The sequence below is a fragment of the Gekko japonicus genome, unplaced genomic scaffold (genome assembly GCF_001447785.1).
Source record: "Gekko japonicus isolate JY-2015 unplaced genomic scaffold, Gekko_japonicus_V1.1 scaffold1225, whole genome shotgun sequence".
In the NCBI taxonomy this organism is placed as follows: domain Eukaryota; kingdom Metazoa; phylum Chordata; class Lepidosauria; order Squamata; family Gekkonidae; genus Gekko; species Gekko japonicus.
The window spans coordinates 446,694-464,369 of record NW_015170312.1 but is presented as its reverse complement, the minus strand read 5'-3'; the positions used below and the strand labels follow the sequence as shown (position 1 = coordinate 464,369).

General features: G+C 40.5%; 1 protein-coding gene across 1 annotated transcript in view; it reads right to left on the bottom strand.

Moving 5' to 3' along the window:
- MTA3 (metastasis associated 1 family member 3) overlaps positions 1–17,676 on the bottom strand; it is a 169,872-nt gene that overhangs the window by 54,806 nt on the left and 97,390 nt on the right. Inside the window, 2 exon segments of the mRNA XM_015418000.1 lie at positions 1,286–1,372; positions 16,714–16,936. Of these exon segments, the coding sequence (XP_015273486.1) occupies positions 1,286–1,372; positions 16,714–16,936 (310 nt within the window).

Sequence of the window (17,676 nt, the reverse complement as noted above, 5' to 3'; positions counted from 1 at the left end):
TTAATATACCCCAATTTCTAATAGGATTAACAGAGCTACATCCTCCTATGCTCTGAACAGAGCTATGCCCACTGAAGTCCATGGACATAGACTAACATCACTTAGGATTGCCCTGTTATTTGTGGCTCTTTCTCTGAAGGAGGAGCCACTGAAATTGTAGGAAGTTTTCTTAGGATGGAAGAAGGCTTCAAACATTGCTCAACAGGATAGGGGTAGGAACCACCCCCTGACAAAACGTTGCTGCAGGGATGATGTTGATGATATCTTGAAGAACTGCATGCTTCTGACACCTTATAAAGGAAAAGCCTCTGCATTTTTCGGTTGTCAATGCATTCCCTGTGGCGGGTGAAATGCAAAAGTTCTGCATAGTTGGCTTGAACTTAATGTGGCTGTGAGCACTGAAAAAGGCTACCTAAGCCAATTCCTGGGGGAAGGCATAATATGATAAAAATGGCACTTCTTTGACATGCAGAAGCTGCTGTGGGCTTCCCACATGTGCTCGTTTAAAACACTTGTAAAACATGTTGCTTTCAAGAATGCAAATACTTTAAAACTGAGGAGAGAAGAATAATGTAAGCTGCGTTAGGTCTTCAGTGGAGAGAAAGGTTGGGATATAAACAAAAGTAAATAAATATTTGGAAAATACATGCAACTTGAAATTAATGTCTAGGGCCCCGGTCACAATGATAAAAATGGCACTTCTTTGACATGCAGAAGCTGCTGTGGGCTTCCCACATGTGCTCGGTTAAAACACTTGTAAAACATGTTGCTTTTAAGAATGCAAATACTTTAAAATTGAGGAGAGAAGAACAATGTAAGCCGCTTTAGGTCTTCAGTGGAGAGAAAGGTTGGGATATAAACAAAAGTAAATAAATATTTGGAAAATACATGCAACTTGAAATTAATGTCTAGATTTATCACCGTAGTCTACCATGTTATTGTGCAGAATGTCTAGAATTATATTGTATGTTTCCAACTAGGGTAAACTTAAAATACATATAAAACTCACATACACATTACAGACCCACTTCAGACTGCAGGTTGGGAACTCAGTGTTTGTCTGTTCCCCTGTATGAGACACCCTTGCTTGCAGAAAACATGCACATTGGGGTTTATGGTTCTACCATAGCTCTCTCCTTGATGATTTAGCTTTCTACAAGCCACCATGATTCAACGAATCTTCATAGCACCACTAAACAATTACATGTTTTAAAATTTTAACATATTTGAATGTCTGTTGTTTATCACTATCGTGCATAACTCATTTTGTTCAAAGAAGACTCACCCAAGTACCCAATTATACATGATAATGATTTCCTAGTACTTTTAATCTTCAAAGGATTTCCAACAAATTCACAATGTCTGTCAGCATCTGAGGGATGAAGAAAGAATATTATTTTGGGGGTGGGTAGAATAATGAATCAAGTAGAGCAGTGGTTTTCAAATTCCAGTTCCAGAGAACATCAAGAATTTTCCCCAGTGAAAAGACTGGTAATAGCATACAAAATTCCTTGAAAGACTACCATTCCCCTACAGTATGTAATTTCTTTGTGGTTGCCACCTTCCAATGGGACCTAGGATTCTGGAATTACCATTTATCTCCAGACTACAGAGATCAGTTCTGGAGAAAATGGCTGTTTTGGAGGGTGGATTTTATAGCATGATAATCTGCTGATGTTCCTCATCAAATCCCCTAACCTCCCCAAGCTTCACCCCAAATATCCAGGAATTTCCCTACCCAGAGTGGGCAACCCTGGGTTTCAGGGAAACATTGGGTGTGTTATAGGACACAGGCTCAGGTACTTGAGATGATGGAAAGATCTCCAAAGCCTGCATGAGCTGGTATGTGTTACAGAATCTGTTCCAGAATCCTCATCAAAACATATATGTTCTGTGGCAGAGGTTCATGGGTGTCTCAGAAGCAAATTGATTTGGAAAAGTTTCCCTGGGCTAGAAAACTTGAAAACCACTGAAGCACAGTACATATATATCATGCATACCCATAAAGGCACACTACATATTGTCAAATAACAACATCTCATTATGATTAAGTATGGCTTCATGTACAGCATGCTGTATTCCAAAGGTGAGAAGTCAAAAATAAGCCATGAACAAATGGATGGGAATCTCTCCTAAAAACATAGGTTATATTTTTCATTTGATCAAAACTTTGCATTCTTAAAAATGAAACCTGTGGCACCACATCACTGAAACAAAAGAAATTTTGAGAAAAAAATCACCTATTTGTGCAAGTGAAAGCATTGTGGATATTGATAAGGACTTTAAATAGCAAGTTCATTTTAAAAGGCATCTTGTCAAGCAAAGCTTCTTTCTGAAAGCCTGAAGAATTACTATCAGAATTGTGCATAACCTGACTCCCTGACATTTTGTGACTGGTACCATCTCCCATAGCAGTCATTTTATGGTTGGCACTGTTCCTGCAGTAGCCATCTTATATATGGCACAGCCTCTCAGGGCAGCCATTTTGTGATTGCTAATGCCTCCTCAACAGCCATTTTTGTTGTCAATATCACCTCCCGTGGCAGCCATTTTGTTATGGTATCCACAACCGTCAGAATTCCAAAGGCTGACAAAAGTTGGGAACCCCTGTTACAGGCTATTATCAGCCTGCATGCTCAGAAAAGACAAATGTGTGCACTACCAGCTTTTGGTAATAAGGGAATTATTTATATTTCTGTTTACATTTCTCTCAGAAGAGCTGCTATAAAATGCCCAAGGAAACCCAGCTTCAAATCTCTGCTCAGCCATAACATTGAAGCACAAACTAGGCAGACCTTCATATCTCTGGTAGTTTCTCATGAAAGCACATGTCTGAAATGATGTAATCCTAGTAGCAGCAGTCACTGAACTGGAGTTGTGATAGATATGCTAAGCACAATTGCCTCATGAGTCTTCTTTCACTAGGTGTTGCCAGAAAAATGTGAGGACTGGATGCAGATTGGCAGCAGCAGCCTAACATACCCTGTTAATATCTAGTTTGAGTCTAACCAGGCAGCCTTGAGTAAGTTGCTTCTTTTCAGCCTGCCCTACCACTGGTGGATACTGTGATGAAAAAACTATGGAATGTCACTACACTGAGTTCCTTAGAGGAAGGTCATGATACAAAGACAGGGCTAATTTTGGGCAGGAACGCACAGGAATGGAGTTCCGGCTGGCTTCAGAGTTGGCCACGCCTACGACAGCCAAATCCTCTGCGTGCGTGGCTACAGGGAGCCTGAGTAAACTGGTCCTTGGAGCGTAGGGAAGGCAATTTAAACTGCCTTCTCTTTCCTCCAAGGGCCAGCTTGCCCAGGCGCCCTGCAGCCATGGAACACCCGGGCAAGCCAAGGGAAGGCAGTTTAAACTGCCTTCCCTTCCCTCCAAGGGGGGGCTTGCCCGGGCTCCCTGCAGCCGCGGGGCACCTGGGCAAGCCAAGGGAATGCATGGGGGTGTGGCCTAATAGGCTAATGAGTTGCACTGTCAGGGGTGTGGCCTAATATGCTAATGAGTTTCTGTTGTTGGGTGTGACCTATTATAATGAGTTCCTGCTGGGCTTTGTCTACAAAAAAAGCCCTGTACAAAGATGATAAATAAAGTGTATGCCATGGAAAGTTACACAATTTTCTTGACCCTTGCCAGGTTAATGGATAGAGCTGTAATTGCCATACCAGATATTAACTTTTTATGTTATGGTAGCTTTCATTCTATATAAAAATAATTTAAAGACTGAGATACAAAACCCTTTCCTCACATTTCAAGTTACTATACCACATTAACTTTTTATGGAAAAATAATTGTTAATAATCATACTCCAGAACATGTTATGCCATTTCAATTACTACACACAATCTGGTCAAATTTAAGCGCTTCTATGTTCCATTGATTTAGGGTTGCCAGGTCCCCTTGTTGCTCCGACAGAGATTTGGGGGGCATTCGGGGGGTGGATGAGATTACGTCAACCAGAAGAAATGTCATCACGTTGGGGATGTTGCGCGGGGGGTGCTCTGGTTTTTGGGCAAACTCTATGCTAAAATTGGGCTTAAACCATAGAGTTTGCCCCCAAACCTGCACAGCCCCCACACCACATCCCCACCGGCCAGCTGGTCTGCGGCAGGGAGAAGCCCCCAAAACCAGGGGATCCCCCACTGGGACCTGGGGACTGGCAACCCTACATTTAAAAATACATTGCTTTGGATCTCTTTTTTGAAAATACTTTTGTATATAGATTCTTCAGATTCTTAGTTTTTAATAAGTTTTACAGATTTTATTAAACACGTAATTTTTAGTTCTGCAGATTTTGGTTGTCACCCTTTATGAAAGCCAGCATATAGGGAATATTTTAATCATTACCTGGTTACAGACAGAAGACTTGATGCATCAGATCACATACAGCAAGAACATTACCTCATAAAAATACTCAGACGGCTTATAGCCCACTGAGAAAAGTTTCAGATGGAAAAATTGAGTATGGGCAATTATCTCAAGTGTTCCATAATTAGCTGTCACCTGGTTTGGAAAAAAATGGCATTTGGATCTAATCAAACTGTCATGAATAAGAATCATTCATGGGATGAAAAACTGGAATAGCAGTTCATAATGATGTTCTCTTTACAGTCCAAGTCTATGCACATTTACTTAAGAAAAGTCCTATTGAGTTCAGTGGAACTTTAAACAACATTCAGGTGGGGTACTTTAAATAAGTGTGCATTTGACTGCTGCCTTCCTTTACCAAAGTATTATGTCATTCATGTTGAAGAAGGACACCATACTCTGCTTCCCTAGATATATAATAAAGTTTACTAAGGCTGAAGAGCTGAGGCAAAAGTTGCATTTGTCTGAACAGCATCTGCTCTTCTATATTCAGGAAGACACATTCATTTGTGTGCCTTTAATAAATCCTTTATATAGTTCTCCACAGTTCTGCTTTCTAGAGCATAAGTAGTATTTCTCTCTTTTATGAAGACAGGCACTCTGGTAAAGGAAAGAATAGGCTGATTTGATAGCATTCATTTAACAAACAGCTCATTATAAATTCTATTAATTTGGTACTACTCCGTAGTCACCATGGGTGGGGGAATATGTTTGTAGCAACAGATGTACTGCAACTAAACCAAAAAATGGAAAAAGCATTGAGAGTGTTGAAACAAAAGGAACTCTATCAGAACACAGCCAAATTTCCTATCCAACTTTGCAGCTTCCAGTTGGTTTAGGAAATGGGAAGAACATCTTAATATATAGCTGTCTGGATAAGGAGGAGTGCATTTTACAGCCAGTTACAATGTCTCCTCTCTAACAAAGCTAATTCACAGAACATGATGAAGCAGAAGATACTGGAACTCCATACCCCCATGACATCACATCTTTATTCTGCTTGGGTTCACTTGAAGACATACAAGCATCCCATCTCTCAAGTCTTCACCAAACTGCCAGTAAAATCTGCCACACAAAAGGATTGGATGCAACCTGCTTTTTTCCACTGACAAAAAAGGGAAGAAGGGTCCCTGAGATCATGGGACCTGCATGGACAAAAGCCACATTGAATGGGAGCAGTGATAAAGAGGGGAACTGGCCACAATTGAGAAAAAAAGCTGGCTAGATCCAACTCTATGGGTCAGCTCTGGCCAGGGAGCCAATATTTTGGATTTCCCCCTCATTTTCATATATGGTTATGTGGCAAGGAAACAGTCTCCATGCTTAGAATTTTTAAAGAAGCACAGTATAAAATAAGAATGAGAGAAATTCTGAGAATGATTTTTGACAATACAAGAAATGTCACAATAGTCTGCATATTGCCATATCTGTGAACTCCTTTTGGGTTATTACAAAGGAAACGTGAATCGGAAGTATGAATCAACTGTGATTGCACATCATGCACCGGCAATACCATATAATACTCAACACAGCCCCAATTGCATGACAGCCATGAAGTTTGTTTAGCTGAACCTAGCCCTGGCTTATAGTCTACAGAAGAAACAAAGGAAATCCAAATAGGATTTCCTTCCAATTTTACTTGTTTAAAATTTCAAGTTGAAATATGGAGTTCGGCCATGTCTCTTCTAAATACTTCACCTTGTCTTCTAAAGCTTCAAAAGCTGCTGCATTTTTGAAGTCCTTTTTAGCTGTTGGGAGGGACACCTGGGCCCAGATAGCAGCTGTTGCTGTTGTTCAGTTGCACAGTCAAGTCCGACTCTTCGCAACCCCGTGGACCAGATCACGCCGGGCCCAGATAGCAGCTGGGGGGCTTTATAATCCAACTATTTCACATTTTTGCCCAAACCCAAATGTGTGTGTGTGAATATTTAAACCCTGCCCCTATTCTCAGGTAATTTTAAAATACCAGAGAAGGCACACGCACACACCAGCAAAGGAGCAACAACACAAAACTCTCCTGAAGTTCAAATACACATGCTGTGAAACAGTGAGGGGGCTTGTTATCAAGAATATGTATATTGCAGGATTGATTGGTTTAATTTTCAGGAGAGCAGAAAACCTTTATGATGCTTTCAAAGCACCTAGAACATGGGGATTTGGAACTGACTGGACATTTTTATCTTCACTCATGTATTTTATTTTATGTATTACTGTCTTTACCCATTTCCCACATAAATCTGCTAATATAAATTTAAGCCTTGTATAACAAAGGCAAAAATTTAGTCCGCCCTGTCTCAGCTGAAATTCAAAAGCAGAGGGCCAAAATATATATTTCCTATTTCATTTATCCAGCATGGAAAGCAATTGTACACCATAAGCAGTACAGACAAAAAATAGAGGGGAGAAATTATCTGAATGTATAATTTCACAAATGTGCAATTTGACATGATGTGGACGAAATAACTATGCAAATTTTAAAGCAGGACACATACTGTAAGCACAATACCAGACTATTTAACCTGATTTTGTATGGATGTTATGTTGGTGTCACACTGCATCTACAAACACACTGTAGGGCAGTCTCACAAAGCTCATTTCAAAGGCCTTCAGTGGGTATCTGATGGACATTTGATCAGCAGGAGGGAGTGGACCACTCAGAAGTCTAGAAGGCCCAGCCCTCTCCCAGCTTCTGAGGCCCTGAATCATAATTATAAACACAAGGACACCTGATACACATTAAAACAATTTGTGAAATTTATAAAAAAAATAAACAAACAAAAAGTCTAAATTTTAAGCACTCTTTATGCCCTTTTGCCCCTCCTCTGATTGGCCCTGGGTAGGGAAGAAGTGAGGTTAATGGCTTTGATGTTGGCTGTAGTTGTATAATTATTATTTACTATTATTAAGATTTTTACCCTGCCTTTATGTCCCACAGGGTCTCCAAGGCTGCTAACAAATTAGAACATGCAAATGAAAACCTCATCTTGAAAGCCATTAAACACACGCACAAATACATTATCAAAACAAGCTAAAACCAGATTTTAGAATCAGTACAAAAGATAAAAACAACAGTTAACACATTGGGAGCAAGAAGGGATCACTGTAAGAATGCCAAGCAAAATAAAGAAGTCTTGACCTGATGCTGGAAGATGGTAACAGAAGGGGACAGGCAAATCCCCCTGGGGAGAGAGAGTTCCAGAGTTTTGGTGCCACTGCTGAGAAGGCCTTCTCCCAAGTTGCAACCTCCCTAATCTCAAAAGTTGAGGGTTCCTGAAGGAGCCCATGACCACAGCGGTTGGGTAGGTTCATAGGTGGTCCTTCAGGTATGGTGGTCCCAAATCATATAGGGCTTTAGATGTCAGAACTTGAATTGTACATGGAATTGTACATGGAAACAAATTGCGAGCCAGTGTCGATGGAACAAGTATGGACTGATATGGTCAGCATCTGAATTGCAGCATTCTATACCAAATGAAGTTTCAAAACAATTTTCAATGGCAGTCCCTCATAGAGTACATTGCAGTAATCTAATCTAGATGTAACTTGAGCATGGACCACAGTGGCCAGATTGTTTTTGCCTAGGAAAGGCTGCAGGGAGCTGGCTAACCAGTTAAAGATGGTAAAAGCCGCTTGTGGCAACAGCTGTCAACTGCTTATCCAGCAGCAGGCCTGGATCCAAGAGCACTCCCAGATTACAGACCTGTTTTTTCAAGGGGAGTGCAACCCCATCCAGAATTATACAACTAGTGCATTTGAGGTGAGGGGATGCGCAGATGCACTCCTGCAGGCATGCACCTTCCAACCCCCCCCCAAATGAAATGTTATGACTAAAAAAGTTGATAAAATTGTAGAACATTCTTATGTGGGTTCAAAAAGGTAACTTTTCTAAGGGCTAGGTAAGCACAGGAATAATTGATACTCAGCCCTTTTATTAATCCTTCTTGCAGCCCAACTATATTGCTTTTTGGAATATAGCTAATATTAATACATTGCCACCCTTTAACCTGACAAACATTGGACCATCTGCCTCCTCACTACTTTGACCAAGCACAGTGAACAGAACACCAGATGAATGCGGCTCTTCCGGTTTGTGGATCAGCGATGGTGGTCGATCTCCCCGGAATTCGGGGGACCGACTTGCACACCAGCGGCATGGAGGGGTGCTACCTCAAGAAGCAAGGGCGGAGGGAAGCCTCAATTCTCCGGCATTTAGCCATCGAAGAGGCTGCCCCTCAAAAGCCCTATGGCCTGGAGCCTATCAGAAAGGCTCCGTGTGAGTGCTACTTGAGGTAGCACCCCTCCATACCACTGGTGTGCAAGTTGCTCCCCTGAGGTCCGGAGAGAACGACTGCCATCGCTGATCCACAAACCGGAAGCTGCTTGGGCACAAGCTGATTCGACTGGGACAACTGCTGGAGATCGAGCGGAATATTGATTACTGTGAGCGAGGTCGGAGAAATGACCGACAATGAACGTGAGTTCAAAATAAGCGGAATATTTTAAAAGCGAACTACCCCCCCCCATGGGAAAAGCAGTGCACAAAGAGGGACACCTCTTATGTGAACGGACAGATAAGCATAACAAAGGGGGCAGGGGGGGAAACAAGCAGCAATTTTGTTTTGAGGGACTTACTTGAGCGCTGACATCGAGGTGATGATTTTTCGAGTCCGCGATAAGCGGTTTGGAATTGTAAACAATCGTATAAAACGGCGGCCTCGCAAAGAAAGTTTAAAGCGAAACCGGCAGGTAGTCAGAGCCCAAAACCGGAAGAGGGCGCAGACATCATGAAAATGTTAGCGGATATGCTCAAGCCGGTGATGGAGCAACTCAATGGTATTAACCAGCAACTGACTTCGCTGAATCAAAACTTCACATCCCAGCAGCTCCAACTGGCAGAAATGGCAAAGAAGGTGGAGCATACGTATGAGAGAATTAAAAAGATGAATACCACAAACAAGAAAATGAAGAAAAGAATGGGGGAAGTTGAAGCAAAACAAAACTTCCAAGAAAACCGTTTGCTACAGCTACAAATGGAAAAAGCCAATATGATTCTCAGATTCCAGGGAGTTCCTGAATCGGAAAAAGAGGATCTGAAGAAGTTGCTCAGCGAGATCATCGCCCCAGCAATAGGCTCAACAGCGGATGAAGTCGTAAAAGGAGACTGCTTACAGGGCATACTCCAATTATATTAAAAAAAATAGCCTGCCTGGAGAAATTGTGGTCAGATTCTCAAGAAGACAGACCAGAGATGCTATTTTAAAAGCTACTTCAGCAACTCCACTGAAAATGGGGAATATAAACATTAAAACTTTAAAAGACATTCCATTTGAAATTCGCCAAAAGAGGAAAAGCTATAAGGACTTAATTTATTTTCTTCAAACCAATGGGATTTCGTACAGGTGGGCGATCCCAGAGGGTGTCATCTTTAAAATCAATGACAAAAGAGAAAAGATTGACTCCATTTTCAAAGCCAAAAAATTTCTGAGATGCCAGTTGGGAATGGAAGAAGAATCCAAAGATGAATAATCAAAATCAAGTGACTCTGCTACCTCTGGAACGGAAGAGGACTCTGCTGTAGAAACTGGTGCAGGCGCAACGAAAGTTACATATGATTTTGGAGACAGAAAACCGAAGTAAAGGCAGAAGGACTCTGAAAATTGCCTTTTGAAGCAACTAACAAGAACACAACATACTAACAGTGAAGCCGAGACAAACAAGAACTCTACAAGTATATTGTTGTACTTACACAACATACTAACAGTGAAGCCGAGACAAACAAGAACTCTACAAGTATATTGTTGTACTTACACAACATACTAACAGTGAAGCCGAGACAAACAAGAACTCTACAAGTATATTGTTGTACTTACACAACATACTAACAGTGAAGCCGAGACAAACAAGAACTCTACAAGTATATTGTTGTACTTACACAACATACTAACAGTGAAGCCGAGACAAACAAGAACTCTACAAGTATATTGTTGTACTTACACAACATACTAACAGTGAAGCCGAGACAAACAAGAACTCTACAAGTATATTGTTGTACTTACACTTTTATTAATAACATTTAGATTAACACAGATATGATCTCCTCCTCTTGGGTTTTTAGTGTAGTGTGGTTATCTATCCTTTATCCTTAGATGTTATCCCCCTCCCTCATATTTTCTTTGTAGTTTTGTAGTCTTATAAAAATAATAAAAAATATCCATCTGGGGATTTAAAAAAAAGGGGAAAAAAGAACACCAGATGAATGCGACCACAGTATATATAGGCAATTATGTTATCACACTGTTTAAATTATTTTCCTTATCAAGTGTGGAGCTGGAAAACTGGCTGTTAGTATTTGAATGATTACTATCTCCCCTTCCTGTCCTACACAACTCTTTCACTTAAATTCCGCAGGGCCGTGAAAACGGGGCTTTTTCGCCGGGCGTTTCAGTAGGAAAGACCCTATATCGGCTGTGCTGCACTTGCACTTTATTATACGACACCACCACATTTAAATGGTTTTAACTGTATTTATTGAATTGGAAATGAGCTGAGCTATTTTATTGAGTTGTATTTTATGTTTGTATTTATGCTGGTTTTATAATTTTTGTAAGCCACCCTGAGCTGCTTCGGTGGGAGGGCAGGATAGAAATCTAACGACTAAATAAAAATAAATAAATAAATAAAACAAGCTATGATAGATAAAGCAACATTGTAGGGTGAATCCAAGGTAACCTCTTCACTCAGTTTCCTCCAGTTCTTCTTCCTACAACCATCTCCAATGTGGCTTTTCTACCGGCGGACCTGCATGGTCCCCAGCACATCTCTGGGGGGACATGCAGAAAAGCTGGTTAGATTCACACCACTGTTGGTAAAGTTTACCAAATTACATTTCCAGAAAACTAACTTATCCTTGCTAATTCTTTTTAGTGTTGTTTTTGAAAGCATACCTGGTATAGCTTTTTGCTATCTCCTGAGCCCACCTTTCTGTTCCCAACATGCAGGTTTTTAAAATGAAAGCAGGCCTGAATGGTGAGTTGGGGCGCCAAATCTGGCCTTCACGCACACATGCACATACACAATAGATAAATTCTGTCCATACATTATCTACTTATTGTAGATGGAGTTCCTGAAATATGATAAATCCATCGAAATTACAAACTGGTGATGACTTCTACTTGATATATTATAATGGCTGACTCAGTAGCATGCCTCATGCTTTTCAGATGTTCACCCTCTTACTTTTCCATTCTGTTTGCAGTTTCCTACTATGTAAGGTTAAGTTCCATTGGGGTATTTTGTGGAGAGGAAACTTATCCATTAAGCAATTTGAACGTGCACATGGAGGTGTGGAGAATCACTCGAGTTACTATTGAGCCAGAGACGAAATGGCCCAGCATGAATACTATGTTCCAGGAAACATATAACTAATTCAAAAAGTTCTAACCTCTGATCACCGAATACCAAAATGAACTTTCTCCAAGCAGAACAATGGCTAACCTGAGTTGGGCACATTTTAATGGAGCTGCATGCTATTTTTTGTTTGAAGTTAGATTGTTCATTTTTGCATAAAGAATTCATAACATGGACACCAATGATTACATTTCAGACAGCTGCAATGGAAAACAAAACTGGCAGTTAGAAACCCCCAAAGCATGTTCAGCATAAATGATAAAACTTCTGGTCCTAGACATATTTTGCTAGGGAAGAAATCTCCATCAAATTCAATGTACAGTAAAGACGTGATATTTCTAGCAGAATGAAGCCTACCTGGAAGTTTTTTCACTGCATTCAGAATAAATATAACTTTCCTCTCCGAGACTGAGATCTGGATGGAATAAATTATCTGCAATCCAGAAATATAATCTGGCTGTGCAGAACTGACTGGCTGGCTTGTTGTGCTTGTTACCCAAACCCATCTCTCCATTCCCAGAGCAGTTTTGCACATTTTGAATACAACCAGGTGGACAGTTGTGCAGCACTTGTAACAACCCAAAGCAGACAGCATGGAAGTGTTGGGAGGCAGATGAGTCTGACTATTGAGCCAGCATTCAATTTACTGTCTTTTCAGCTGAGAAGTGGCAGAATACTGGGCTCCAACCACAGCTTAGCAATTTTCTGTGTAATCGAATTACATTTCTTCTTCACCCTGTATTCATTATTTCTACCTGTCATCACCCCAAGGGTGCATACAAAGTTTATTTATACTATATAGCGTCTTTTTTCTATCATAAAACACCAGGAAACTTAAACAAGCGTTCCCAGGTGGTCTCCCATACTGACCAGATCCAGACGGAGATCTGCTTAGCTTCAGCACAGTTCTTGGCTTTTGTTGGCCCTCCAGGGCAACTGGCTGACCACTGTGTGAAACAGGATCTTGACTTAGGTGTACCCCTGGTCTGATCCAGTAGAGCTCTTTTTATGTTCTTATTTTCTATGGAAATCATAGGAAGAGCCCTGCTGGATCAGACCAGTGGTCCCAGGAGAGCCAACAAACAAGGTGTAGAGGCCAAGGACCACTAGCACTGGTATTCAGAGGCTTACTGCTTCTGGATGTCATGGTTCTCACCAAGGTTCATAGCCAACCATGGACCTGTCTTTCAGGTATCATTCTATAAGCACATAAGAAGAGAGTTGTATCATATGATATACTCTGGTGGGAGAATGGGTCCCTCTACTCTTTAATTGTTTCAGTTACACTAAACTTACACCAAGCATACTACAAGCCATATTTTATGCATTATATTCAGGAGGAGCTTGTTTCAATCCTGGTTCCTGCTCCTTCATGCATATTCCTTTTCTTAAACTCCCTATACTCTCCCTATTATTCTTCAAAGAACATCACTCACAACCAATGCTCCCTCTAAGCTCCCTCTAATACTCTACTTTGTGAGCCGCTGGCATGAAAGTTGTGAGCGAGCGATTTGGCTGCTGCATAAACCAGTTTGCTCTGGAGCCAGCCTTCCTGAGCTAAGACAAAAATGTGTGAGCCGGAGGCTAAGAAACTGTGAGCGAGCTCACACTAACTCAGCTTAGAGGGAACACTGCTCACAACTTCATTTCTTAATGCAGTGTGTCTTTTTACTGCCTTGGGGGACCCCCCAAAAGCATCTGTGGAGTGAATTAAAAGAAAAAAGATGTAGCCGGAGGTGATGGTAGCAAGGAATGGCAGCCTCAACAGCAGCAACAGTACCTGTTGGCTTGAAAAATATTTCTTTGCCCTCAGTTCTGCAAGATCACACCCATCTGCTATCACTTAGGGAGCATCTTTGTACCATGCTTGACCCATAATCTGCAAATGATTCTTTCACAAGCCACACTCCAAGGTTGCCTTCAAATCTATTAAAACACTTTGTTCAGCTACAACAGCAACTGAAAGAATCTAGCAAAAGGATTCCAGCACATCCTCCCATCAGGCTCTGCAATCCTGCCCCCCCCCCAAACCTGGGCTCCTAAGTGACATGAAAGCAGTCATCAGCATAGCTCTGTGACAGCAGCACTACGGAGAGGTATCAGCCTCTGGTTTGGTACTTATTTGGCCAGATGAACAGCACAGACTTGCAACACTGCTCAGCCCCAAATGACTGCTACTCTTAAATAATTCAGCAGTCCTTTTAAACACAGACTGGTTCATTTAAAACACCAAACAAACAGGAGGTATGAATAGGATTTGTAGTTAGGATGGGGCATTAAAAAATCTGTACTACTTTTGCATCACCAAACTGGCATTTCATAAAGAGTTTGGATTGATGATATTTTGAGGTCTTGGTGCATAAATCTAATTTTCTTGAAGCATTTTTTAAAGGTCTGGATATGAATGAATCATTCAGCAACTATAAGTTTTGCAGGATTGTATCCATATAATGCAGTCACAAGGAATATAAAATGAGAGTGGGGAATAAACTGATGTGTCAAGAATACATATGTAGTAATGTCTGCTTCCTGCATATCTCCGGGCAAAAACATTTTTTTTAAAAAAAGGAAAATCTTAATCCAGGATTTTAGTCTAAAATCAGTTGCAACAGACTGTAAAATATTGAACTATAAAACATAACCAAATGGCATTAGGGTACACAATCTTTCAGTGTAAGACTGACTTCAAGGTGCTGTCTGGATGCACATCCATTAGTGTATTTGGTAGATAAAAAGACACGTCCTGTACATATCAAAATAATATTATCCAAGTGAATGCTGCTCCCATGTTCAAGTCTGTAAAGGTGGGAAGAACTATAATACTACTAAAACACACCTTTCTCACGTGATGGTTAATGGGAATAAGCTAGCAAAACTGATTGTACAGTGTGTGACTCACTAAAAATCTGTTATATAAGTGTTACTTTTTAAAGATATCAATTATTATTTTTGTTAGCCAATTTGTATGAGAACACTCATCAGGTGTCATAATATAAGGAAATATTCCCCCAAACCAACTGAAACTTCCAAGTTAATTAACAAAATCAAGCATTAAAGAGACAGGAACATATCAAAACCACTAATGTACTGATGCTACTGTCTCTTTCAATGCAGCTTACACAAGATGAATAAGATGGCATTTCTGAAATGAATGGAGGATGCATATTAGCAGTACTTGGTGGACTGAATCCCCCAGCTGCAATCCTGCATCACCTTACAAATAACTGAGTTGAATTAGACTGTGCATGGAACCCGTACCACCCTTGCTATGAATTGAAACCATCTTCTCCTGATGGGAGCTCTGTTTCTGACTGAATCAGCCAGAGCCAATGGCCCACCAATTGGAAATGCAGAGCTCCTGTGGGTAGAAAGTGCTTCTCTGTCATATCATGGGGGGAGATAAGGCCATGCATGAACACGTGCATTTTCCACTGAAATCAATGGGGAACAAGAGCTCTGCCAAAGTGCTGCAATGCTTATATACAATGTGGGCAAAAAGTTTTGTTTCTAATATCCTTCTTTTTCATTTCTGAGCACTAGTAAAATCCACAGCCTGGGGGGGAGGGATCATTCAATAAAAACGCTACTTTCTTTCACATAAGCAAAGTAAAAAAAAAAAACAATGCAAGTTATAAAAAGTATGTATTGTGAAAACAAGTGTCCCGTGACATGAAAATAGCCAGGCAGACAGAGGCATTTCAGAGAAGCCATTTAGGGCTGCGAAGCTGCTGGTCACAGCAGACTAGAAATTAAGCTTGACAATGGCCTGCTGCAGAAGACAGCAACCTCATAGTGAACTCCTCCTCTTAATCTAGACTTCCTTAATCTAGACATCAGCTTCTCCATACACAGGCCTGGATCCTATGCCTTTGTTCTGTTTGCTCGTGTCTCTGGGCACTGTAGAGACAGTCCTCTGCTGAGAAGACAGCATCTCCTGGCACTAGGCATTTGCACAATTCCAGTGCTTTTCAGTGAGCCCCCAAAGAGTCTACTGTGAGAGGAAGGGAACTCTGCTGTGGTTGACTGCCCCCACAGGACATAGAGAGAAGTGTATGAGGAGCAAAGGTAGAAGATTCAAGCAAGTATCAACCAATGCTAGGGTAGGGAAGTACACAGGAAGAAAATAACATAAAAGTAGCCTTACACATTACTGAAAGGGGGAAGGCTTAATATGGGGAGAGCATTCTCAAAATCACCCATAAATCAAATGCCAGTGTGTGGCTTTCCCCTCATGCCTACCTGCTAGCATACTGCAGTGACCTATAGTATTATGAACTCTGTTTAGGCCCAAAAGTCTTTACAGAAATTTATAATTGAGACAGCCCTGCTCTCTGCTCATTTCCTCTATGCTTACAGTTAAAAGGCTTTTTGCTTGTCCACTGTTCTTTCTCAAGGCAGAGGGATACTGCCAGTGCAATGGTATGATGCCATGAACTGTGATGCTGTGCTGTTAAACCAATCTTTGCTTTCAATCTAGCCCTCCACTCTAACCCTTTTTTACTACCGTAATACATCACATGATTAGTTCCATAGGCAATTTGAAAGTACCCTTATATATTACCCAAACTATGGTTTGTGTTTAATGGGATATGGAACAGTTTTCCACCAGACAAATTAAATACTGATGTTAAAAGAAACGTATGACAATAGGATGAGGTAGGCAGACAAAACTAATGTTCATAAATATCTGCTTTTTTAAACCTATTTTATTATTCAATAAGTATTAAATCTTTTTTCTAGAACTTACAGTATTTTCAGTAAACTCTTTTTGGTGACAAGCCAGACAAATCAAAATAAAAATTTAGAAAAGAAATCAACACAAATGGGATATAGACAGAAAAAAAATGTGTTTATTGCAAAAAAAAGGGGGGGGGAGGACAACAGAAAGTGGTTGGAGTAATGGCACACTGAACTAAGAATTTAAAAACATCTTACATTCTGCCCTAATGGCAGCACAGTTAATAAGGACAAAAGGTCTTCTTGCTGCTCGTTTCAATTGAAGGGTATTTCTGCAGACCTGGCGGGCAAGTTTAGTCAAGTATGTGGTATGAAGGAAGAAAGACTGACGTGTCTTCACAGCAGATTTGGGGCTGCCTGTGTTCCGGACTGGTATTCCCTGTGATGCCTGTCGTGACATGTGTGTTCTAATGCATGGATCCTATAAAAAAAAAAAAAATCCAAACATACAATCAGGATGAATTCTATATGACATCTCCTTTCGCACATTACAGGACATTAGTCTGTTGGTAACCTGTCTCCTGAGAAAATCAAAAGCAAAGCTAGCAACTGTCACCCATTCTACACTCCATTTGCTCAATGAACAACTTCATTTATTTCAGTGTGTCATTAACAAATCATGACCTATCAATGACCATAAACCCAATAACTAAATAGTTCCATGTTCAGAAGGTACATCTTTCAATACAATTTATTTGATATAAATTCAGACAAGCCATCAACATTATGTTCTAATTAGAGTTGTGAAGGCCGGGGGGTGAGGTGGGGGTGGGCAGAATACTTAAGGAAAAAACATGTTTTATTCCATGGATTTTTCCCACCAATTTTTTTCAGTGGAGACAAATAAATTTTGAGAATGACTTTTGGGGGGGGGGGGGAACTCCTGTGAAATACCTCTCTTTTGGAATGCATGAAATACTTTTTAAGACAAGATTTTATTGAGAATGTAAAATATAAATGTTTTTCTGCAATATAATCTAAGGCATTAGAGAATAATTCTCTACACTGTAGACATATACAATATGTTCAAATATATATTTATTGTTTACAAATGAGAGTTTCCCCCCAATTACTATGATATACAGAATTTAACATTTTCTATGTTATAAAGTTAGACTCCAGTCCAATTGTGACTATATGAGAATGCTTCTGTACAAATAA